This window comes from Magallana gigas, chromosome 9 (assembly GCF_963853765.1).
Source record: "Magallana gigas chromosome 9, xbMagGiga1.1, whole genome shotgun sequence".
NCBI classification, from domain to species: domain Eukaryota; kingdom Metazoa; phylum Mollusca; class Bivalvia; order Ostreida; family Ostreidae; genus Magallana; species Magallana gigas.
Genome location: NC_088861.1, coordinates 9320331 through 9345880, shown reverse-complemented (window position 1 = coordinate 9345880; position 25550 = coordinate 9320331). Strand labels below are relative to the sequence as shown.

Genomic DNA, 25550 nt, shown 5'->3' with positions numbered 1-25550 from the left:
AGCCTCGCGAATATATACACCATTTCAACTCGTTGGATTAAGCAAATATAAAATCACACAATTATAGATGTTCTATTTATCTCATACAATTTGATTTATATTATGAAGCTTTTGAGACAGTCCCTTATATGACCCGAATTGATTTTTCAAAGATCAAAGACGATGATGCAACGTTGTGTTATGCGGTTATTGTGACCTTGCACAATACAATTTGGTACGTCATTTTTTATATAAATTTAACTGTTTTGAAGTAAAGTTTCACTGAAATAAACCTTGAAATAATTTTTTAGCTCTAAATAATTTTCTTAGAGCTTATTTACTTGATTAAATAGAAATACTGATCAGAAGAATTGAATAATGAAGTTTGTTGACAGACACAAAGTTGGGAATGCTCGTTAGTTTGAATTGACTCGAACGAGGAACAGTTGTTGATGTTTTATAAAACAAACACTAGGCCTAGCCTAATGATTCGAAATTGGAAATAGTGAATAAGGATGCTTACTGGTGGTGGAATGAAAGTCTAATAAACATTATTTCGGTAAGTTCTTGTATATGAACACAACCTTCTTTGCGTCGTCAGGATGAACTTCTTGATAGTTAACGTAATTTGCAGTTGTATAAACTACACAAAGCAAATTGAAAGTTGGAAAGGGGCTAAACTTATAAATAAAATCTTGACAAACAAGAAAAAGGGTCTGTTGGTTACGGTTATGTAAAACTTTGCAAAGAAGTGGGGGGAGGGAGCTAAGCCCCCCCCCCCCCCCCGGTTCCGACGTCTGTGCTACGCAGTTATATGTTTTCCTTCATATTTGAATGTAAAGTTTTGACAAAATCCGTTTAATATCAATTTTTGTAGTAGATATAGTTATTTTGAAAGTATTAACAAAATCTTCGAAGATAGGTCACTGAAGCGTTGAAGCGAGGGGCTGTGTCAAAAATAGTTGGGACCAGAAGTATTTGATAAAGCATCACCCGTTTGATATAGCAAAGGTTTATCACACGGGTAATATACACCACACGTATGAGATAAATATATATACTTATATCATCAAACTCCTGATGATTTAAAATGAAACTAGTTTAGTTTATTTCGGTGTTGTGATTTTTTTCATATATATATATATATATATATATATATATATATATATATATATATATATATATATATATATATATATATATATATATATATATATATATATATATATATATATATATTGTTTACATTTTTTTCATTTTTTGCCACACAAACTTCACAATTTGCCCAAAAAGAGGAAATTTGTTTGGAGTGGGCATAAAAGTGAGTTTATTTTTTTTTTTATGAATTTTCCCAAAGAAGAGGGAATTTGTTTGGAGTGCGCAAAAAAGTGAGTTTAATTTTTTTTAAGTAAACTTATAAATCATATTAAAATATTTAATGTTGATCATGATGTAAATTTCATTTAATAAACCTCTTTTTTCATTTAAACCCAAATCATATTCTAAAATTCAGCACAGTTTGTAGCTGTGTTCAACAAAGATTCAATCGAGCAATATCATAAAAAATATAACAAGATGGTTATTCATGGCTGTCACCAAACTATGAGGAGCAGGGTTTTCCAAATTGTATTGGAAATGATTTAAAAAATATTTAAAAGGAGAGGTAGTGCATTGTTTTATGATTTCGTATTCCTATTGTTTGTTCTGAATTTGTAGATTTAAAAAAAAAAATAACGAACCTAATTTCGCTCTTTTAAAAATAATTTCCCTTTGCGAAAAAACGTTGCTCGTTAACAGTCTTATCAACCCTACATCCAAGAATGCTTTTTGGTAAAGTTAAGTAAGAATTCGACGAGTAGTTAAGAAAAAGGAAAAGAAAATTGTATGGATGGATGGACCAAAGAAAAGATAGACGATACGACGACGGACAATATGTGTAAAGAAAAATTAATAGAAAGGTTGATATTTCAACCTTGTGCGGGGTACGTGTACGTATACTAGGGGAATCATTTAAATTCTTTGCGCATTACGTCATCAATTTTTGATGACAAGGTTTTTACACGTTCTCTAAACGTGTAGAGTGTCGTCTACAAAAGTACAAACTTGTAGCTTTTACAGCAAAAATAATGTTTAAGTGAATATATTCTCGTGATACATTATATAGAATTTCAAAATTACTTTGCATGCAAATTGATACAAATTCACAATTCATTTGGAATTAATTGAGTAAATTCATGTCATTAAAAATACGTCGAAATTTACGTACACTTTTATAACCTACAGCTAATAAAATCTCAACTGATAAATTACAAAAACGTGGACGTGTATTTATGGCACACGAACGCATATCCGTACACGTTTTAAATCTCAATCTCAAATGACTACTTTGTCATGTTATGTCATAATGAAAATAAAATTGAAATGTTGTATCGGGGTTGGTACTCCCAGATAATGTAGCAAAGTGAGAGTTTTCATTTCATATTCATTTACCTCACTTTCCAAAAAAGTGCGCTCCCTTACAAGCATTCAAGACCAACGTATAAAAACCAAAATTAATACATGTATGCAAAAATATACAAAGGCCTCTCAACCCAACCCACGACCCTCACTTTTGGAATTAAATGTTAAATGTAAATATATCTTTAAAAGTTTGTCCCTTTTATATATTCTACATTCCCTTACTCCACACCGACACCCCTCACATGCACCTTTCGAAATTGAGATGAATTACCTGGAGTGGAAAGTTTCACCGAGGAAAAGACATTGGGCAAAAATGTAGACTAGATAAACATCGGATTTAAATCATACATTATTATTTTGGATGACAATAGCCCAAAATGATTTAAATTGCCGCCTTGATTACCCGGCCTTCTGTATTTCCTTTTAAATTTTTCATATAGAAATAATAGATAATTGGGAAGACCTTGTAATTTTTAAGTAATTGTGAGTGGCAATGACATCTTTTACATGAATGTGAAACTTTGCTTTTTTACCAAGCAAGAGGCGAATTTTTAACAAACGCTGTATAATGACTCTTTCCTGGAGAGATTAAACATTTATTGATTATATTTACTTACTTTGTTCCTTCATTGTGTTGAATAATAAAAACTACAAGGTTAATAGCATAAGAAAGCCATACAAAAATTAAAATGTTAGTAACAGAACTTTTAAAATAGCATGATACGTGACAATATCTGAAATTGATGATTGTGTGTATTTCTATATGGTTATTAACGTGATTTTTTCATAGATCAAACCGGGTTAACTGCACTATGGGATTTTAAAAAAAAAATGAGAAAACGCGCAAATATAAATATCTACTTACAAATTACAGCTTACTCCACTTATATTAAAATCGATTGTTTTGAAATTCCGATTATTCTGAAATAGAAATAAATGCCCAGTTTTAGCCTCTCATTTTCTTTGCATTAATTAACGGATATATTGAAATCGGCTAATTTAAAACATCGCTTATATTGAAGCCACTGATCGCTCCGCCGAGGTGTTAATGAGTTGTGTTTATAACGGTTATACTGAAGTACTCCCTGGCAGTTTCGTCACGATCAGTGACAGTAATTTTGCCAGACTGACCGGTTGATATACAAAGGTGATATGATTAGTTCTCATCTTGTGTGTTTTTATACTTCTTTTAAAAAATAAAATTTATTCACTGTTAAGTTCTTTGTTTTTACGTATACGGATGTATTGAGGATAGACGTTATATGGAAACCCCACAGAAAAGAAAAACCTTATCTTTGGACACTAAATACGAACTAGTTACGGCTATTGGTAAAATGACAAAGACTAAATTCGAAAAAACTAAGGATTTTGAGATTAACCCAAGAACACTTACAATGATACACAAACAGCATTCAGCAGGAATTGAAACGTTTGAGTCCGCTGATTTTTCTCCAAAACGTAAAAGAATGTGATCAGATATTAATTTATGAGGAGGTTAAATATTGTAACAAAATGAAACTAACAAAACTTACTGATATTTTAATCAAACTTTCAAGGACTATTATTCCATGTAATCTGTTCACTGTAATAGATAAACACTGACCAAATAATTTGTTCGGGTTTGCTTTTCTATGTTTATATCGGGATTGAACTTTCAAAAATGGCGGCTTCACGTCAGTCAATTTCGTTTATATTAAATTACGGAAATTTTGAAATAATTTGCATGGTCCCTTGAGTTTCAATATATCCGGAGTATGCTGTACTTACAAAACATTGAAGGCACTTTTCAAAAACAATACACTTTTTGTTGAAAATCCTGGAGGTGAAAGGTGCACATTCAAGTAGAGTCAAGATTCAAACTTTAAACTGTCAAAGAAATGTATACGTGTTTTTCTTTAGTTAACGCTCTAATTATTTTTCACCGATCAGAATTTGAGTTTATGGAAAGTCATCAACTCAGAAACTTTATGTTTTACTTGCATGTTAAAGAAACACGATACGTTCCTCAATTTAAGGTTATTTCCCATGAAAAAGTACATGTATTCCTTATTTATTTTAATGCCTACAAGGTCAGGGAGCAAAATCATGCTATTTTTGAAGTAAGACTGTATATTTAGCTTTTCTCTTATCATAAAATAATACTGAAGCTATATATCCAAATAGGAAAATATCATATAACATGAAGTATAATATTATTATGAAACTACGTAATGGAAACTTCCACATTTCGTCGATAAGTATAAAAATAGAATTATAGAATACAGGTTGCGTGTGAACCTAGAGAACGAACATTTTTACCGGGTGGTAAATCCCAGATGAGGCCAGGGTTAATTCAACATGTGTGAATGTCTCCACGGCTTAGGGTCTATCTGCAGTCGTGAACGCTGCTAATCCTATTACACAGGAAGTGATTTTATACACAGATAATACTTAAAATGTTACAACGTACCTATGTAAAAAGTAATTTAGAAGTTAATTAATATTTTTATATCATTGACTGTATTTATGTAATTTAATAATGATATAAATTTGTATAAACTGTTTGTTTAATATCAAGGACAATTAATTAAATTAATTAATAAACCCTACAGGCAAGCAACGTTGTACCAATTTTGAAAATATATGGTTGATGACGTTAAACAGCAAAAAAAAAAAACCCGTTACTAGACGTTGAAAAAAAGACGTTGAAAAGCTAACTATTTTTCAACGTCAGTATGACATCCCGTACTTAAGAAATACCAATCGAAACATAATACAAAAATATAATTTGATTGTATTGTTTTTGTATTAAATATAATAATTTCCCTTGATTAGGACAGTACAACGCAATGATCGACCTCTGTACTCAAAATTTTTAAAAACAATGCCATTATAATAAACATTACAGTTTTTGACTGGGGTGGAGGTCAACAGTTGATCTGTCGGACCGGCTCGCAAACTTTTGAAGGCCTTGGGCAACAGTTTGTGAGCCGGTCTGACAGATCAACTGTTGCCGGAGACACAGTCAACAACTGTTTTGTTGTATCCCTTCTAATCGATAACTCGTTTTCGCGAATGTGACGTCATCGTTCAGCAGTCGATTTTAACAATTCTAATCCAACAGTTCCAGTCCAACAGTCAAAATGCTGGACTTTTTTTCGTATAGAGTTATATAGCAATTGTTTTACAGGGGTATAACAATAGAAAATATAAATTAATAGGCATTGATCGAGCTCTTTACAAAATATTAAATACATACTTATAAACTTTAAGTGAGGTGTGTTTGCCAGTAGCGTAACAACTCTTCTAAATTTGCACTGCTTGAAGCAAGCTGACCAATTAGTATCAAATTACTTGCGTGGACTTAAACAAAGAAGTAGCGTCCAGCTGTGGCGAGGGAGAGCACATTTTGAATTTGAATTTGTGAAGCACCACATCGACCACTGAGGCAAAATAATTTGGATTTTATCATTGCAATAGTAAAGTAAGTTGTCACTTCTTGCACGTTTTGATTACATTGATTCTTATAAAAAAAATAAAATATGTAAAGGAAACTTATGCATTATTGCATTGATCACATAATGTATGTTCATGTGTTCCATGCATATGGACTTGTTTGTAATACAGTGTTTAGGTTTAAAAAACGCTCGACATTTTGAGTGATCAAAGGCGTTAATATTAAATTATTGAATGCACACATTTAGCATTCTTTTTGCAGATGTTGTTTGGGATCGTGTACGTGTAACAAAGCAAAATTGGAAGTCCCTTGGTTATACCTCCAAAACTCGATGAAAGAGACGGAAGGAAGATCTTTCAAATTATTGTTCAGAAGAAATAACACTTGTGATTCGAGCCAATTTATAAAATGTGTATCACCTGCGTTATTGTGAACTTGTTGGTCCTTATTGACTAATCAGGAATTATTGTTAGGATATAAAATCACTAAATAAATAAACTGCATGAGTATTATCTTACATTTGGTGACTTGTTGTATATGAAATAATTTGATATATTGTATAATTATTTCAACTATACTTTGGTAATTGTTCAGAAAATATAATTACACGAAGAGGTGAATGACGAAAACTTAACAATTTTTAACCAAAATCAGAATTGGATAAACGTCAGAAGACATTGAATCAACGTCGAAATTTAAACTTCCATTCAACTTTCATATTTAACGTCATTTCAACGTTTAAGGGTGACGTTGTTCCAACGTTGGAACAACGTTGTAATGCCTGCTGTCGATTACAGTATGACAATATATAAGTCAAATATGTGTAAAAGCATATAATAATGGTTTTTCTGTTAACCTTTGTAATTGTCTTGCATAGTTTCCGCATAAAGATACATAATAACATACAAGGAAAACAAAAATACTTATCTTGTCTTCGAATTTGATATTGAAGTTGAATTCGAATAACAAAACAAGGAATATTACATAGAAATACAAGGAAGAAAAAGATTCTATATACTACAAATTAATTTCAAATACTCGTCATTTGATTTCTTTAAATTTTTGTGATTTATGTATCCCGTTAAAAAATCCCTATAAATTAACTTGATCTATTTATCAAGCAACACTCCTTTTTACATTGAATCAACTCAGAAGCCTGGCTTGCAATTGGTTCATACGCGACTAAACTGTGTCTCCTTCGCTTGCTTGCAGGTTTACATCAAGTCAACCCTAGGTCTTTGTACATGCAATTGGTAAACATATTACTAAACCTGAGATCGGTTGAAAAAGAACAACCCAGAGGCTCTGATCTTGCAAATATTCCGAAACAAAATAAAAAATTACATTGTCGAATGTGAAAAAAAAGTTTTATCAAAACATTTCCAGAAATACTCTCTGTTTTTATCTTTGTATATGTTCATTAGATGCTTCATGAACTAATTTTAAGCCGAAATTTTTAAAATGAAGAAAAAATAACTACAAGTATCCAAAATAAGAATTTCTCCAAAAGTCAAGTACAATGTTTATTCAGTTTTCAAAACATTAGATAACTCCGAAAGTATCATATCGTCATTTGTATCATCCTCTGGCCATCTAAGATGCTCAATACACCACCATATGTGTTTGAATTCCTTTGGTAGTCTTTCCAGAGGAAGTCCATCTTTAATTATAACCACAATCGATTTTTGACGTTGGTTACGAAATGCGTGTGTTATGGCCATTTGAACAGTATATGACTGCCATCCTTTGTCCAGGAAACTTTCGCTCACGATAAATATCACTTTCCTGCTATCGTTGATGCAGTTGACAATTTCTTCCGATACCCAACCTCCTGGAATTGAATCTTTTTCTTTAAACCACGCTTTTAAATTTAAGATTTGAAGTCTTGGATATAAACTATCAGTGATCCATGAAAGGTCTTCATCACAATAAGAAACGTAGACATCATGCAGAAACTTATCTCCCTGGGTTGGTAAAGAAACGCCTTTCCATCTTTGTTTTATTCTTAGAACAACGTACTCCAAATGAACACGGTATCTGTTAATGACAGCTATTATGATGAGTGTTAACAATGTTAATACCAGCAATCCAACAGAAAATATCAGCCACTCGGTGGTCTGACAATCTAGTTCAAATCTTCGCCACATGTTTTCGTTAAACAATTCAACAATTGCAGTTTTACTCTCTATACAGAGTAACCCAGAAAGATCTGAAAAGACATATTGATGGTTTTTCATCCATCTCAAAGACTGGGCGTTTAAACATGTGCAGGAAATCGGATTGCCCTCTAAATAAATTGAGAAATTTTTAAATGATTTAAAATATCTCTGATCTTTCTCAGATATCCTTGATATCGAGTTGTACCGCACATAGAGTGTATTTAAATTTTCTAGTTCCACCAAGGAATTTGAGAGTGCAGAGAACATATTATGATCAAGATTAATCTCTGTTAAAGAATTCTTCTGGTCTTCCAAAAGGAAAGAGGGTAGAAAAGTTAACCTGTTTTTAGAAATATCAAGTTTAGTCAAGTGTTTCAGATTTTTAAACAATCTATCGGAAATTAAATTATTAGTAAAATCTAAGTTGACATCAACCGCATGTAATTGCTGAAGGTTTTTTACGCCTTGAAATATATCAGGGTGGATGTTTGCAAAGTCATTTTTCGATAAATCGAGGATAGACAGTGACGGAAAATTGAAAATACCTTTTATCATCAGAGGGACGTTTGTTTTTATGAGATACAACTCTTCCATGCTTTTTCCAAAAACTTCTACTTGCAAGGGCCATTCATGGGCATCGTGAATAAAATTATATGAATAGTCAAAAACCTTAAGATTCTTTGGTAGATAAAGTTTAAGAAATGGATGCATTTGCTTTAGAAGATACGTAGAGTTATTTACCGCAATACGGGGTGATTGAGTATTGCAGCATAAATCCATACTTTGCAGTAATGGACAAGTGAAAAAAGCGAAAATTGCATTCAAATCAACATGTTGTATGTCATTATAGTTGAGGCTGATAGTATTTAAGCAAGCCCATAATGTTGTTCTATATATATCTGCCTTTAGATAGATAATATCGTTGTTTCCTAAATAAAGCACTCTTACACAGATGTTGACAAGGTACTCAAATGATGTATCATCTATGATAATTATATCAGATTCAAAAGTTTCCTTGTTTTCACTTAAATCAAGTTGTTGTATTTCACGATTTTGCAAACATTTCAGGGACCTTAATGCAACATGAACACTGCACCTACCACCGAAATTTATTTGAATTTCTTGATTTAAGTATGGAAATGAGCAAAAGATGTCTTCTGAAACGTCACAATCTACGTGGTCTTTAAAATACATAATTAAACTGTTGATTGGAGAGCGATTAAGACCTTGAAAAGAAGTACTGGTTAACTTAAAATCGTTGAGAATTTCGAATTCTAGTTGAGATAAACTTGTAAGATTTTCAAATGGTTTTGTAAATGCAAATCCAAAAAAGAGATCAATTTTTAGGTGTTTCAATGAAGGTAGTTTTGAAAGCTGTATATCAGGGTATCCCAATCTTTGAAAATTGTTTTGATGAATTAGAAGAACCTGTAATTCATCAAGTTTAGAAAATACATTGGAGTCGATTTGATTTTTTTCAAGGTTTGCAAACGAGAGATCCAAACTGCACAAGGAGGTCAGTTTTTGAAAAGTCCGATTTTCGATCCTTGTTATTTTGTTGTGGTTTAAAATTACTGAAGTCACGTTGGAATAGGTGGCTACCTGTCGAAACGTATATTCTGTCAAGTAAGAAAAATGATTGAAAGATAAATCCAGAGTTATAGTGCGATTCTTTAACTCAGGAGGTAACAGTGTTGGTAATTTGGAGATGTTAAAGCCACTACAGTTCCACAGCAATCCTTTATTTCCACAATCATCAGTATAGTGTGAAATTCGGCAACTTTCTGTCATCACCAGAAATACGCTATCTGTAAATACAGAATAAACTAGCCTGTGTGAATGTATGTGAATATATGATTACAAATTTTATGAAATGATAATCATTCGACTCCTAATTTACAACCAAGTGTCACTATTGCTTTTCTTAATCATAGCCAGAAATGACATGCTACCCATCAAAGGACATCTACATTTGTATATATGAAACACATCCATATATTAATTAATTCAATGGTTACAGCATTATTGTTAGATAATTGCATTCATGTAATCATTGTGTGTTTTCTGCTGCAATTGCATATGTAAATATATCTTGTTTGTTATATTTTTTTAAAATTGGGATTGTTTTTACTACTTAATAGTGTTTTTTGTATTATGACGTCATCAGTAGTGTTTTTTGTATCACATGCTGGAGCTACGTCATTTACAAATCACCTTAAAATATTGTTAATTTTTATACGAGTTGTGATGAACTTGTTAAGCCCAATTCCAAATATATGTTGAAATATTTTGAAGTGGTTTGCCATTTCTTATTTTTGAACGACAACAATTTTTGTACCATCTGTATATGGTATTAAATGTATTACAATCTGTTTTCTTGTTGATCAGTTTACAATGATTTGATTATCATCAGGGGATATCAGTATACTCATGTATTGCAATAGAAAAAAATATGATTTATGAATTTTTTTAATATGTATATACATATATAATATACAAATTTACATATGTATTATCTTTCAATGTCTTTTTAATCAATAACAATCCACACAACCCTTGTGTATGAGCTTTTTAACTTTAGGCAGTGGAATGATTAGGCTATTCTATTTAAATATTCAATACATTCTATATTAAATAATCAATTTTCACGAGAAAATGTACATGAATTACATAAACACCTTTACATGTGAGCTTATTTTTAATACATGTACTTGCAATTTAATTCCAATGCATAATGCCTTTCTCAATGAATAAACAATGTATTTTTCTTTTGAGATATCTCAAATATCTCACTGAGTTTTCCTCTTCCAATTTTGGGCAGAAGAAATCTCAGTAAAAGTTATAACTATAGCAATCAAACTTCACAGAATAAGCGGGACTGATATAAGATAAAATGTGCATGCAGATATAGAATCAAACATACTTTTTGTCGTTTCGTGATGTATTACAAAGAACACCTATGCTAAGCTAAAAGAATTTTTGCAAAAAAAAAATCCTTTCATTATTTCAGATACTACATAAATTTTCCATGTTACGAGTTTGCTCGCGCAAGATCTTAAAACAGGTTATAGTGCTAAAGCAGCAATCTATTTTTAGATCGTTATTTTTACATGTACATGACATGTATTATCTTCACAGCCGTCGTCCCTACCGGTCAATATTTTGTTTCATTAATACAATTTTTGATAGAAACTGTATACTTTTGAGCAACTAACTCTTTTTCCTACACAAAAGACTTTTAAAACCAAATGAACATGTAACAATATATAAAGAATGTTTGTTCTCACTTCCGGTTTTGCTAAAACAAGGAGGCCGAAATTATTTTTAAAAAATATAGGACTTGAGGACTTGAATTTTTAGTCAAAGCAGAGAGAAAAATAATGAAGGACGTCTAATTACTTTTGTATAGGTATAACATGTGGTTATTTCTCTTTTAGCTCACCAAGACGAAATCGGGGGGGGGGGGGGTGGCTTATGCTCTACCCCCGGCGTCGGTGTAAGTCCTGTATCTAAAATATCACTTGTCGTATTTTCACCAAACCAAACCTGCATGTATGATTCATCTGGGCCTACTTATGAACTTGAAAGACTTTGATGCTAAATCTGGGCCATGAATTTCAGATGTTAAAGGAAGTTAGTTAATGTTTTTGAGGCAGGTTAAAGTTTTGGGGGGCATGTGCCATTTGATAACCATTTCTAAGTTACTACAGGTCCTAAAATCACCAAACTTGCATGGATGGTGAGTCTTATGATACTGATACACTTGACAGGCTTGAATGCTGAATCTGAGCCAGGTTTTTAAGATGCTGAATAAGGTTAAAGTTTTTAGCTGGTTAAAGTTTTAAGAGCAGGTGCCCTCTGATGATTATATCTTAGTTATTACTGGTCCTAACTTCACCCAAACCTTACTCATACTTGCTTGATATATGTGTTTGTAGTTAAATTATAAAACATGTTTTTTTGGATACAGTATTGTATGATATGATACACTGTTGTGTTATATGAAACAATATTAAATTGTTAAAAAAAATAACATTATGATATTATCATGATTTTGTTATATATTATAGTGTATATTATGATACAATATTATATAATACGTTATTCTATTATATGACATAGTATTGTATCACATAATATTGTAAGATAATATTGTATCATATGATACAATATTGTATTATATATAATAATATAATTTAAGTCATCATGGTATAATATGAAATTGTATTATTATGCCTTCTGTCAGTTTGTCACTATATATTCAATACTCATCTATTTTCGCATAGTATCAAAGGATTTATGTAGCGTAAGCATACTATGCCGAAATAGAGCACGGCAAATATTTTCAACGAAAACCTTTCAAGCGCCGACAGCGCGATTCGAACTCACGACGCTAAAGTCATTCCAGCTTGAAGCCCAACACGTTACCGCTACGCTATATTCGCCGTTAATATATCTTACGGTATTTATATATATATATATAACGTAGATATACACGACTGACATCAAGCAATTAAAATTATTCATTTTTCCAAAAACACTTCATTATTGGCGGTAATTTTAAAGTTTAAGTTTCTTATAAACTTTTGAACAAATTGATTGAACATTTTTCAACGAAATTCTACATGAGAATCACAAAAACGCTTTTTTAAATGACGCTTGATAAAGAATGTACAAGAAAAAAATTCAATGAGATTTCGTCTGCTAAATATTTCGAGTTTTCTCGGTAAGGCCAAACGTCTCTCATATCTTGAAAAGAACATAAACCTTTGTTGACTTTTTATTGTACAACAACTTGTTGATTAAATAAACAAACAAATCAATTGATTAATTTGAAGAAAAAAACCAAAAAAACGCTTGCTTTTCAAGTGATTATTTTTAGGGACTTGTCAACACTCGAACGTCACAGCTACTGATAGCAAAGCACGTCAGTATATTCAACAGTCGGCATAATAATAACAATAGTGTTGTGTTGTGCATGTACTATGCCTAAATAGTAGTCAGGGTATGATACATAGTGCACTCGCCTCCGGCTCGTGCACTATTTATCAAACCCTGACTACTATTTAGGCATAGTACATGCACAACACAACACTATTATATAATTATAAAATGTATTATTGTATCACATAAAATTGTATCATGTGATATGATAATATGACACTGTACTATATGATACATAATTTTATCCCAAGATAGAGAAGCATATGATATTGCACTATATCATTTGATACATTGTTGTATCTTATTATATTGTATCATATGATTCAATATAATATGTATTTTATATGATACACTATCAAACAAAACTACTATATAATATATGATACAATATCAAACAAAACTACTATATAATACAATATCATATATTGATATCATGGTATCATATCATACAATGTCATATCATATGTTACAGTATTGTTATGTGATACGATATTGTAACATATGATAATATATAATATTATTTTATTATATTGTATTAATGATATACAATTATATATAACACAACACAATACCATATTATAGTTTATTATACAATATCATATATTGATACAATGTCATATGTAACAATATCATATTGTTTCAATATATATGACAATATCATATTGTATCATATTTTATATGACACAATATCGTATAATATTATAGGATAAAGGCGATGCCCCGTCTGGGTGAGCTTTGTAATCTGTGATTACCTATGTTTCGATATTGAAAAAAGAGTTGGTTTATATTGATTCAGATAGTTATTCGATATTTCGTATGTAAAAAGAAGTCTTTTAATCGACATGCTATTTAGAAATAAACAGCATGTAAAAAGGTCACCGGGATATGAACTTAGTCACGTAATCAAATCCTGTGAAGCCTGAAGGGCTTCTCAAATGATTTAATCATGTACCAACCAAGTTCATATCCCGGTAAACTATACAAAATTGCTGTTTATTACTTATATTTACGTTTGAAAAAGACAAATTCTACCAAATTATTTTACATAACCATTTTGTTATGTTTATAATAATTCTCTGTCGAACAATATACGCGTGCAGCAATCATTCTATCGTCATTTAAAATCTCACTCGGAAATAAACGTTTTCGCTATTCCCTAGGTTCTTATAAGGAACTATTGCAAAATAATGTAAATATTGAATAATATTGTATATTTATCTATTAGAAATTCCTTTTAAACCATAGAACAGTAAAATTAGGCTACTTACATATTACTAAAACTAAAGAAATGCAACGGTGTGTGTACTCCATGCTTTTAGGATTATGTCCCGACATCATCTAAAACAAAAGATCATAAATTAAACATGAAACAAAACTACTATGCAGCCCACGAATGAGAATGCATTTTTTTTTTCTTATTTCAAATACAAAGATATGATGTGATTATTTATTTTAAATGTATGATTCTGTGCCTTTGAAACGGTTCTAAAAAATACTTTCAAGTAGTAATCTAACTGCGTTAAATACAATGCCATAGTGGTCAATAAGAAAAGATCGATAGACAAATTTATAATTTAGAAAAAATCCACTTACTCATTAACATGGGGATACGTACTTACAGTTTACGGCCCGTGGAAGACATCTTGGTTGATAAACCCGGAAGTCAACGACTGTGCGTTAATAGAGCCCAGTTTCAGACTGTTATTTAAGATTCAAATGCTTAAATTTCTCCGCTCTGTAATTTTAAACATATGCTATCAGTTAAACCCCTGTCACACCAGATCTGCGTCCTCGCGGCGATCCCGCTGCGTCCTTAAATAATGTAAAACGCCAAGGTAAACGCAGCAGAGTCTCCTATAGCGCCGTAACAACGCAACGGCATCTTCGTCCGTCGTGATGGGATCGCCTTGAACATTTAAGAACGCCATACGACGGCGCGCACTTTGAACGTGCACAAAGTACGCGCCGTGGGTCTGTGTTCTGATAAACACGCCGTAGAAGCGTAGTGGGGTCGCCGTGACAGCGCCGTAAGATCTCCAACAGCGCCAGGGGGGTCCACTCCCATGCAAAATTCAAATTTGATTAAATTACATTGTAAAATTACCTAAAATATGCCTCGGACCCCCCCCCCACCCCCCCCCTCCCCCCGGGGCAAACTCAAATAACCGTCGTACCCTACTGGAAAAAAATTCTGGAGTTGCTTTTTTGTGATGTAATGAATTGTTTTGAAATTAAAGTTTAATCAACTTAATTTTAAAAATATGTATACAGATGGGCTAATCTCGAAGATCTTTCGCAAAAATCATACGGTTTCACTATAATCAAAACTTTTTAAAATTTCAGTATTTTGTGAGTCTACATCTAATTAATATAACTGTCTAAAAGTAGAAATCATATGTTTTCAGTATAATCAAAACCTTTTAAAATTTCAGTATTTTATGAGTCTACATCTAACTGTTTAAATGTTTTTCATTTTCTATATTTACCTTGGACTGAAAAAAATTGTTAACACTAGTTTTTTTTTTTTTTACAAGAGTTGTCGATCTTTACTAAATATTTTAAGAAGAAAAATACCTTTCAGTTTCTGCATTCAGTGAAAAAAAAATTGAATATTGAAAATAATTAAGTTGATACATTTAAAACTTTAGTGACGTATTAACAGTAAGTTTTGATTGGGATTTTGTGTGTGTATGCATTAGCCTCTATCGTCAATAAGGTAAATACTGTATAATACAGTAATTATAGTTACCTTACAGTGATGGAGGATCGACTCTTGGCCTAGGAGCGGTAAACTTCGATTCTGTTAACAGCTGGTTAATATGAGTGTAACGGACACCTCTGCAAGTTCACAAAATATGATGTCTGACTCCGATGATACAGGAATAGTGAACATGTTCCCAAAGAGCACTAGTGAATGGGGCTCTAATTTTGTGGAGAAACTCGGTGTCAGATGCAGACAATGTGACATCTTTGAAATAATCGTAAACCGGTGGCGATTGTTTAATTTGTTTGATGAGGACTATCTGGAAGTCGAAAGCTGTACCAACGCATGTGATTTAGAGGCTAATTACGATTCTTTAGAAGATATGTCAACTGAAAAAGCTTTTTCGCCTGAGGTTCAGTGGAGGATGCGCGTTCGAACCCAGGAGAATGACATTCTAAGAGAGCCACTGATATCAAAATGGTAAGAATGGTACGTGTGAGGAAAGCATAATCTTCTTTATAGGTTAGTATAGCTTCAAGAAGCTAAATATTGTGACCAAGCTATTGAAAATAACGTGATCATGCAATTAACAGATTATATTTTATGTTTGAAGGTGGCATGGGACAGTTTTTTTGAAACAATTCATTGTAGCCAAGGGATGCATGTCTTCGGAACTCTGTAACTAGAATTTCCTCAGATCCCATTAGTGCTGAAATGAATACCATAAATCAGTATTCGAATATTCGTGAGAGCTATTCGATTCGTATTCGAATATTTGTAGATGTCATAGACAAGGTATTAAGCATATATGATAGTTTGTATTACTACGTGGGTGTATGTGTAGACTGCTTAAACACGTCAGTTCAAAGTTGACACTTAATGCATGAGTATCCATTGAATTGGGTGCACATTTATTTTTTATGCACATAATCATATACTGATTTTTTAAAAAATTTCCATCAACTACAATCAAAAGATTTATTACTTCTTTAATAATATACTGCAGTCTTGACTCCTGTATGAGACCGATACGTAACTTCGTAAGTCAGTCCAAATATTTGTGCCATGTTTGATATAGTATTAAAAAGATAACTGATAACGCTCATAATTCCGGAAATATTCTGTTTATTTTAATAAAAAAACAAATTATATCGAGGTATCTTTTAAAAAAAAATTTTGATGTACCTTTCGATATTAACTCGATATTAACTCTCCGTAGCTCACACTCTTTCAAACATTTAAGCAATTTTTTCTTCAGCGTCTGATATGAATTGAAAAATCCAGAATGTTTCTCTCCGTTCGATGTAAACCCTGTGTTTACTTTCAAGGTAAACAAGCATGGCGGAAGAGTCTATTACTGGGTTAAGTAATAGACTCTTCCAAGCATTGCAGTCATAGATGGTTTTGTCTTTACTTTCGTTCAGAGTAAAATGTTTCCAGCTTCTCTTTTCCATTGTAATGAAATAACACGATGCTGCATAGTTTACAGTGCTTGATATGGGTGTTAAACATGTGATCGAATATTCGAATGCTAAATATACATTCGAATATTAGATATTTACTATTCATTCACGAATATTCGAACATTCGTTTCAGCACTACATGTAGTTCCCATTCAGCACAATTACCTTTAATTCACTCTTTATAAGGCCAATCACCAATTTCTGAAGAAAATTACTAGTCAAACCTGTAAAATTCTCTACATACTGGTTTTTATGAGATTTTGACCCTTTCAAATTTTGCTAATTTTTTATGATTTTTCAGCTTTGTTGACCCCCCCCCCCCCCCCCGCTAATTCCCTGCAGAGGGCTGACCTTCCGTACCGCGTGCATGTTGCACTATCACATGTCAGAAACTTACCGGTGTATAGTTTACAATGTCCCATCCACCTACTTTTCGTGTTTTTTTACCTACCGTCTGTAACTTGCAATTTCACTGTGTAAAGTCAACACAACAGTCATAGCTGCAAGTTTCGCATTTTACTTCTGATTCTCATGTACATGTACCTAATTTATGGGGCCTACATATTGCATATCAATTTCAACAAGAGACACCCCTCTAACTAATGATAAACATTAAAAATCATTTCATGAATTTTAGCAACACTCATAAGCCTTCAAGTACAGCAACTCTCAATTTTACAAAAATATTGACGGGTACTTTATCCGAAACTATCCCTTGCTACCTAAGTTAACGTGTTGTGTTTTAAAATGTAAGAAAAAAAAAAGATATTCTTCCAAAAAAAAAAATTAGCTTCATCTTTTGTTCTGGCATTCCATGAATTTTCACCAAGGATTATTTCTCACCAGTGCATTGTAACAGAACATCATTGTTTGCTTAAAAAACACCATTTTACTGCAATGCATGATGGAGCTATCTGGCTCCAGCAATCAAACCACTCTGATTGTCTTACCCCTAACCCCCCCAAAATATCTTTGGCCTAGAAATTCAACATCCTGGGCTCTATGGCAGGAATAAACCTTAGTTCACGGGGGACGTTGGTCATGGCACCAAATGATATGGGTTAGGAGAATGAGAGATAAAAGAATAATTCAAGTATCCTCTTAATGAATACTTTTAAATTGTAAACATGTATGCGAGTAGGTTGTCCTTATATGCATGGAGGCCTCATATTATACATGTATGTTACATTAATAATAAGAGGATCAACCTAATATAAGGATGGGTGTAAATGTAGTACTAGACATACATGAATCCACACAGCCCAGTTATGTTTTAATTTCTTTAAGTTTTAAGTATTAAAATACATGTGATTACAATTATGATACTCCAGTCATGGAAAAGATGTACATAATTACACGTGAGCTACGTCAGACATTGTTTTTGTGATGAATGGATAAATTACCTTATAAGTAGTTTATTAAATCAAAGCATGTATACTAGTTTTTTAAGGATATAAACACATTTGAAAATATTTACCTCAAGAGAATTAGAACATCCTCAGAGAAAATTCCTTTAATTCACTTTATAAATAATCCAAAAAATCATGCCCAGTGAAAACAAATTTTCCTGACAAGAACATCACATTTAGGCTCTTTGATACAGTATTCAAGTTTTGCAACTCAATTTCCTGTTATGCATTGATCTTAATTCTTATGTTATATAGTGGTCAGTTTATCTGGCAGTGGCCATGCAGTGACCCGTATTTGCAATTCAATTGGAAATGATTCAGATAAATCATGTAATATGTGATTTTGGTATAAGAATCGCATTGAACTGTTTATAAATTTGTGGTTAGATATATTTGATATTTAGATTTATTGGCATTTGATGGTATTTATGTTACTGGGAATCAGTAGAATTAAAGTTTAAGAGAAATGAAAAACTATGGTTTCACTGAGAGTTTCAGGCCATTAAATGCAGTTATATCTGGAAACAGATATATAACTAGATTAAGTACAAAGCTTGTCAGAGATAGCACAATCAATGGCTTTTCAATGATAGCTGGAAAGTCAATAAAAGTTCAGTAGTATTAATTACATTGGAAAAAGACCAGGTTTTTTCTGTAAGTGTTTGATCCCTCTGCCCCCCCCCCCCCATTTAGTTCCTAGATTTTATTTAAATTAGTATGATTTAAAAATATAAGTGATAGAGTTTACAGTCTTGCTTGCAAAGTTAAATTGCTCCACATGATGTCAACAAATTACCCCTAAAATTATCCCATGGGGAGTCCTGAATGATGCATAGCATCCTCAATTCCCAGGGGAGCTTACAAGTAGGGCTGCCAAATTATAGCACTAATTACAGTAAAGCTCAGTTATAGCAAAGTCCTAGAAACCATTGGATTTACTTTGTTATATATCTGTAATTCATTATATTTGTATAATTTTTTCCTCAGGTTCCTAGGGAAATTGACAGAAATAAACCACTGCATAGCATCCATAATTTCCCAAATTGAGCCGGGCGGAGTTGTTTCAGAGTTAAAATACCAGGTTTTGTTTGAAAAGGTGCTGCAGGCTTTTGGATTATCAACTTTGTAAGTATTTATCTCGTGTCAATACATTAATTGTGTGTATTTTTGGTCATTTGTCTTAGACATTATCAAAACATGCATGATTGTCAGTCTCTTGTCATTTGATATCTCAAAGGGCCTAATAATAAGATGTGTAACTCAAAAAGTTAAGTATGTCACAGTGGGCTTCTTTTTAAACTATGCGACATTTGAGACTGATGATATTTTTAGAAAAGGTAAACCAGGACAACATAGTTTTAATAAATCTGTGTCAAGAGCTTTTGGGTTTTTTTCAGCTACTATGCGTTGTAAGATATATTTTCAGCTTTGTATCTTCGAGACTGCGTTTCTTGTAATAAAAATGTATATTCCAGAAAAAAGGTGACTACAATGTTAACTTAACATTTCAAATATCTGCAGAATGTTGAAGGTTGTAAGGTAGTTACTATTAAAGAGTGATGTTGTTTTTGTTCAGGAATATCTAATTGAGTAAATTGACCTTTATTAGCAAGAGTGGATTTTCCTTAAATTTTGTAGTTTGTATTTCATGTGACCATTGGACTCTTTTCATTAGTTACACTATGGGAGGCAAAGAGATTGCCATTATAGTAGTTTTCTATGCTTAATTATTTGACTTTGTCTTTTAGGAGCCATCCATTTATAGTTACACAAAAAGCTCAAATCCTGGGTAGAACTACATCGTCAAAAGCTGATATATTGTGTTGTCGAGATGATTTGGAAAACCCAGTTATCTTTGTGTGTGAGGTATGTACACAGCAATGATAACAGTTCATATTTCATGTTCCAGTAGAAATATTTTGAGCTCATCAGGACTGCGTCGGGGGAGCTTATACTTTAACCCTTGGTGTCAACGTCTGGTTAAATTTTTGGAGCAGGTCTCCTCATATCTAATTTATTACTGGTCCAAACTTCACCATATTTGTATGGATGGTGCATCTTATGATACTTGACATGCTTGAAATGAATGCAGGATCTGAGCCATAGGTTTCAGATGCTTGAGGAGGCTAAGCTTTTTAAAGCTGGTTTAAGTTTTTGAGCAAGTTGAAGTTTTTAGAGCAGGTGCCTTTTGATGACCATATCTAATGTATCGCTCATCCAGTCTTCACCAAACTTGTAATTACTTACATATTTACTTAAGCCTGTCGTTCTATCAACAACAGTCCTGTAAAGAATAAGGTTTCGGGCTGCTCTGGCGGCACTGTTCCAGGTCAGATAAGTTGGCATTTGCCAAAAGGGTATCTCTATCGTTCAGATAACTCCTCCTACAGTTCAAGATAGGAAGTTTAGGTTCTCAATTATATATCCATTCCGGTCCGCTGTAAAATAAAAAGATGCATCAGACCAGAGGCTCTGCATATCGGTCAGGTCTGACGGTCCGATGTCCTTCGCATAGACTGCAGTCGAATACAAAGGATTTGTCATACTGATATGCAAGTCCCAACCTCTTATTTTTTAAGTATTTTACCCTCGATATCTCTAATACTTGGATATCTCAAAGTTTTTAAACAGTCCTATGTAGTTCGAGATAACAAAGTTTGACTGTATATCAGAGATATGCATATTTCTTGGATTTTGATTTTTGATAGTATATGAACAAAATTCAGGCTTGTAACAAAACATTTTTCTCGCAGAATATTACATATAGGGTACCCTTTTATACAGATAACTACTCCTACAGTTTTCATTGTGGGAAGCTGTTGTTTTTCAACTTATTGTACATGCATACTGTAGATTTCTGATTAAACGGGAGGAAATAATATTCGCATAAAATCACATGAAGCATCCTTTGCAGATTATAAAATCTCGCAATTATTTTCAGAGAGTTGAAAAATATAAGAAATAAGGAGAAAAGTTCCAAGTTCCGTGATTTTATATTCTTTCAATTTGATGCAAACCAGCGGGGGGATTAAGTACTCGTGTAATATAAGGAATTTACAGTATTACCTTTATTTTGATTTTTGATAATTAATGAAAAAATTCCAGCTGTTGAACTTGGTCATTTTCTTGCAGAATATTGCATATAGGTTACTAGTACATGTACTCAATTTCTCTGGATAGGTAGTGTTTATCAAGTCAGGGTTGAGTAATGGATTAGAGATACTGTTCACATAGAAGAAAACCTGGTTTGCTGTCACATTGACAGCTTTTCACTTGCTTTTGTTAGTTAGGTGGCTCAAGGAATTATGCCTTGTGGTGGTTTAAAGGAAGAGTTTAAGTTTAATTACATGCCCAACACTTGAACGTGTTGTATTATGCTACATGTGTTATGGGTTTCCTCATCCATCAGACTGAAAGTTTTTTAGTCTATCCATCCACTTGTTTAGTTTTTCTCACATGAACACTTAGAACATAGGAGTATAAAGTACATGTATATTTCTTTTTAGCAGATTGATCAATTTCTTACTAGAAAATGATTTGATGAAGATTTAAAAAAATTGAACCTTTGATTGAACTTCATATTGCTTTTTTGTTTGACAGACCAATTTAGAAAGAAAACAAAGCTAGTGAAAGTTACATTTATTTATTTCAGGTGAAGAAAGCTTTATCAAATGAAGATGATAATTTGCCTCCTCCTCCGACAAAGAGACCCAGAGCTACATGTAACACATTGGACGATGTAGATACCTGTGACTCTGGGAACCAATGGAGTTGGTCTCAACATATTGGTGAACTGTTTGTATACCTGGAGCAGTCACCCATATCTGATAGGATTCTTGGCTTCACCATTGAGAAGACCTTGGTATGCAGTTTTGTATGGTTAAAACTTGGTAATAGTAAACCCACAAAGTCACAGTATGAAGTGTCATAGTTGTTGTGGCACTGTACCCATAAATCCTTGAAGATTTTTTTATGTCAAGTAGGAATGTCTCAGATTGTTATTTCAAACAACCATGCTTTACTTACCTAATAAAAACATTCTTATAAAGAACTATATTAAATGACATGATATCATGATAACATTAAAGAGGCTGGATAGTTGTCTCTATTTTAATACATATATAAATCTTTTTAAGAAGAAGAGCTCTGTATGAAGACTTAAGAAACATTGAAACTTTAAAGGGGGAAATTTATGGAATTTTTCTTTACTAAATGATAGTTTATAGCTAAACAAATCATTTAAAAAAAGGTAGATCTGATGGTAAACTGTGTTGACTACCTAGCCTCCTTAAATTACCTGCAAATTAACAGGTAGTTATTGGTTGACACTTAATGAATTAGAGTGTAAAAATCTATAGAATTTCTATGAAATTTGACTAAATCTTAAAAATTATCAACAACATACATAATCAATTTTTATTTGATTTTATTTATGATTGAGGACAGAACTTATATTTGTAAAATATTGATATTGGTGTTTTGCAGGTAAGAGTAACTTTGCTAAAAGTTCATCCAGCTGCTATTGAGAAAATTCAGAATACACCTGTAAATAGGCCTGGATCTCTGAAGCTGAATGAATATGAAAAACCGGAATTTTACTACAGTCAGTGCTATAATTTTTTGAAGAGACAAGATCGGAAAGATTTATTTAAGACTCTTTTGCTCATAAAGATAATGCAAGTAAGAAGAGAGGCTGCTAGAAATAGTTGAGACATGCCAAGGATTATAAATTAGGTATTAGTATGTGAAACTACCAAAAAAAGCTAATTTTCTGAGTGAAGCACTGAGAACATGAATTGTGAAATTTATCTAGACAAGGAAAACCTTTCAGAAAATACAGTCACTGAAACCATTAAAAACTTCATTGCATCTGATGGACATATTAAGTGCCCATCCGATGGTAGTTCTGGTTTGGGCACTATACAGTGTGGTTTCCAAATCCAGGAGACCAATGGGAAACCACCCTATTGGTCTTGTAGTGAATTTGCTCAAGTTGTTTCAACATTTTCTTCTCTGATATTGGAAAGCAGGGAAAAGGAGTTGCATGGATAGAATAAGCAATAAAGGCTATACCAAATTTGTGAAAATCACGACCCTTTAGTCAGTGGTTGTGATGATTTTTAAAAACATGACCCTCCATTCTCAGAAAGTGAAAAGGCATAGATGTTCAGAAATATCCTTTGCACTGAATATTTTGTTGACAGACTTGCTTGTTTAAGATAAGCAAAGAAGCTGATTTTCAATATTGTGATTCTATGACTACTTTGTGGATTCTAACTATGTGTAGGTATAACCTGCATCAAACATTTAATGCATGTGGTGAACAAATAAAGTGCCAATTGGTCAGTAATTTTGTTTTGGGGACTATTGGTCATAAACTGACTTTACAAAATTGCACTAATTTTATGTGTGCAGAGAAATAAAGTGATCATAAAACGATTTCACATTCTTTATAATTTGATATAATATGCTATAGAAAGATAGGAAATTTATGTATTTATACTTTCATCTGTAAAACCCACTTTCACAGCAGAGTGTGGTCAATGCGCTTACCACTCAGCTTCATGTAACTAGGCAGGCTAAAACTTGCTTTTGATGAAGAATGCGGAACCAGGGCTGGGAAATTATATTTAAGAATAAAATAGCAAAATTATGTCCAATGGTTTAATTGACATTTTTCGTTTTGCAGGTACAAAAATGTAGTTTTTATGACAAACTGCCATCGCACCCTGCTTGACTCTTCTATCTGGTTCCTGCCCTAAAGGGAATGGAACTTTCTTCAATTTTGTTTTGAACTACACAACCACTCTTGATGTGTTTAGGGTACATTTTTCATGCTTTGATCTACTATTTTTCACAAATATATTAGTTTGGATATCATTGAATACACTTCTTGCTAACGTTTTCAGCTTTTTCCGATGATCAGTCAGAGAACCTGGACAAAACAGTGATCTTGATTTTTCTTGTTGTCCATAGTTAATATTAGTTCCTCTTTCACTGTATAAGCCTGTATAGTACACTCTAATTATCTTCGATCTTGAATTCTTTACTACCTTGCTACTCTAAACAAGAATAGAATTCCTGGGTCCCTGCCGGTCAAGCAGTATACTAGTATCGAGTCTATCGACCAAGACTGATTTAGGAACTTGACCAAGGTAATAGTGGTATAAACATTTGGTATAAATTTTATGAAAATCCATCAAAATTTGTAGGCATGAGAGCGCTTACAACGTCAATTTTTGGATAAAACGGAGTCATTATTGTGGTCAAAGTCCCATAACTCCAACAAAAAGTATCGACCAATGCTGATTTTCGAACTTGACCAAAGTATTAGTGGTATAAACATTTGGTATAAATTTAATGAAAATCCGTCAAAATCTGTAGGCATGAGAGCACTTACAAAAAGTGTGACGGACGGAAACACGGACAAACGGACGGACGCCCGGCATTTCTATGTCCCCGCTCCGCGTTGCTTCCATCACTTTTTGATGATATTTTTAATAAACATACACATACCTGTGAAAGAAGAACAGTTGAAATCGATGAAATGGAAAATATCCTAGATATCTTCAATAACAAATTATCCTTTTTCACTCATAAAAGTTTAGAGGAACAAAAACATTTTTTTTTACCGGAGATTTACAATATGAAATGTTTATTCTCCATTCAAAGGTATTCGGGACACCTCGCGTAATTTTTCATCCGGGCTTATTAATGGCTGATGCAATGCAAAATCCCCGTATACTTTCTATTTTGGATTGTGTATTGAAACCTGAAACGGTAGAGAGGGCGATTCAAAACAGATGATCTAGACATTTTTCATATTAGTGGATGAACGCAATTTGAGCCCAAAGGTATTTATTATTATCAAAATATCAAGCGAAAAGTGGTGGAAGCAAAAACTCGGGACAGAGTATAATAGAATATTGTATCCATTACACATTTACACTAGAATAGAACTTCAAGAGAAATGTCTCCTTTTTTTAATTTTGATAG

At 32.6% G+C, this 25550-nt stretch overlaps 3 protein-coding genes across 4 annotated transcripts in view; 1 reads left to right on the top strand and 2 right to left on the bottom strand.

Moving 5' to 3' along the window:
* Window positions 1-25550, bottom strand: part of LOC117692238 (putative leucine-rich repeat-containing protein DDB_G0290503) — a 1014555-nt gene that overhangs the window by 844827 nt on the left and 144178 nt on the right. The gene's annotated exons all lie outside the window — the stretch shown is intronic.
* On the bottom strand, window positions 7002-14513 carry LOC105324722 (toll-like receptor 4). Its single transcript, XM_034479681.2, has 3 exons — window positions 14475-14513; window positions 14247-14316; window positions 7002-9842 (listed from the first exon to the last, which is right to left on the bottom strand). The coding sequence occupies exons 1-3, from the start codon at window positions 14511-14513 to the stop codon at window positions 7399-7401; spliced, it is 2553 nt and encodes an 850-aa protein (XP_034335572.2). The 3' UTR covers window positions 7002-7398.
* Window positions 15707-23993, top strand: LOC105324720 (uncharacterized). The gene is made up of 5 exons (XM_011423879.4): window positions 15707-16162; window positions 19542-19679; window positions 20303-20420; window positions 22207-22416; window positions 23040-23993. The coding sequence occupies exons 1-5, from the start codon at window positions 15798-15800 to the stop codon at window positions 23262-23264; spliced, it is 1056 nt and encodes a 351-aa protein (XP_011422181.3). The 5' UTR covers window positions 15707-15797; the 3' UTR covers window positions 23265-23993.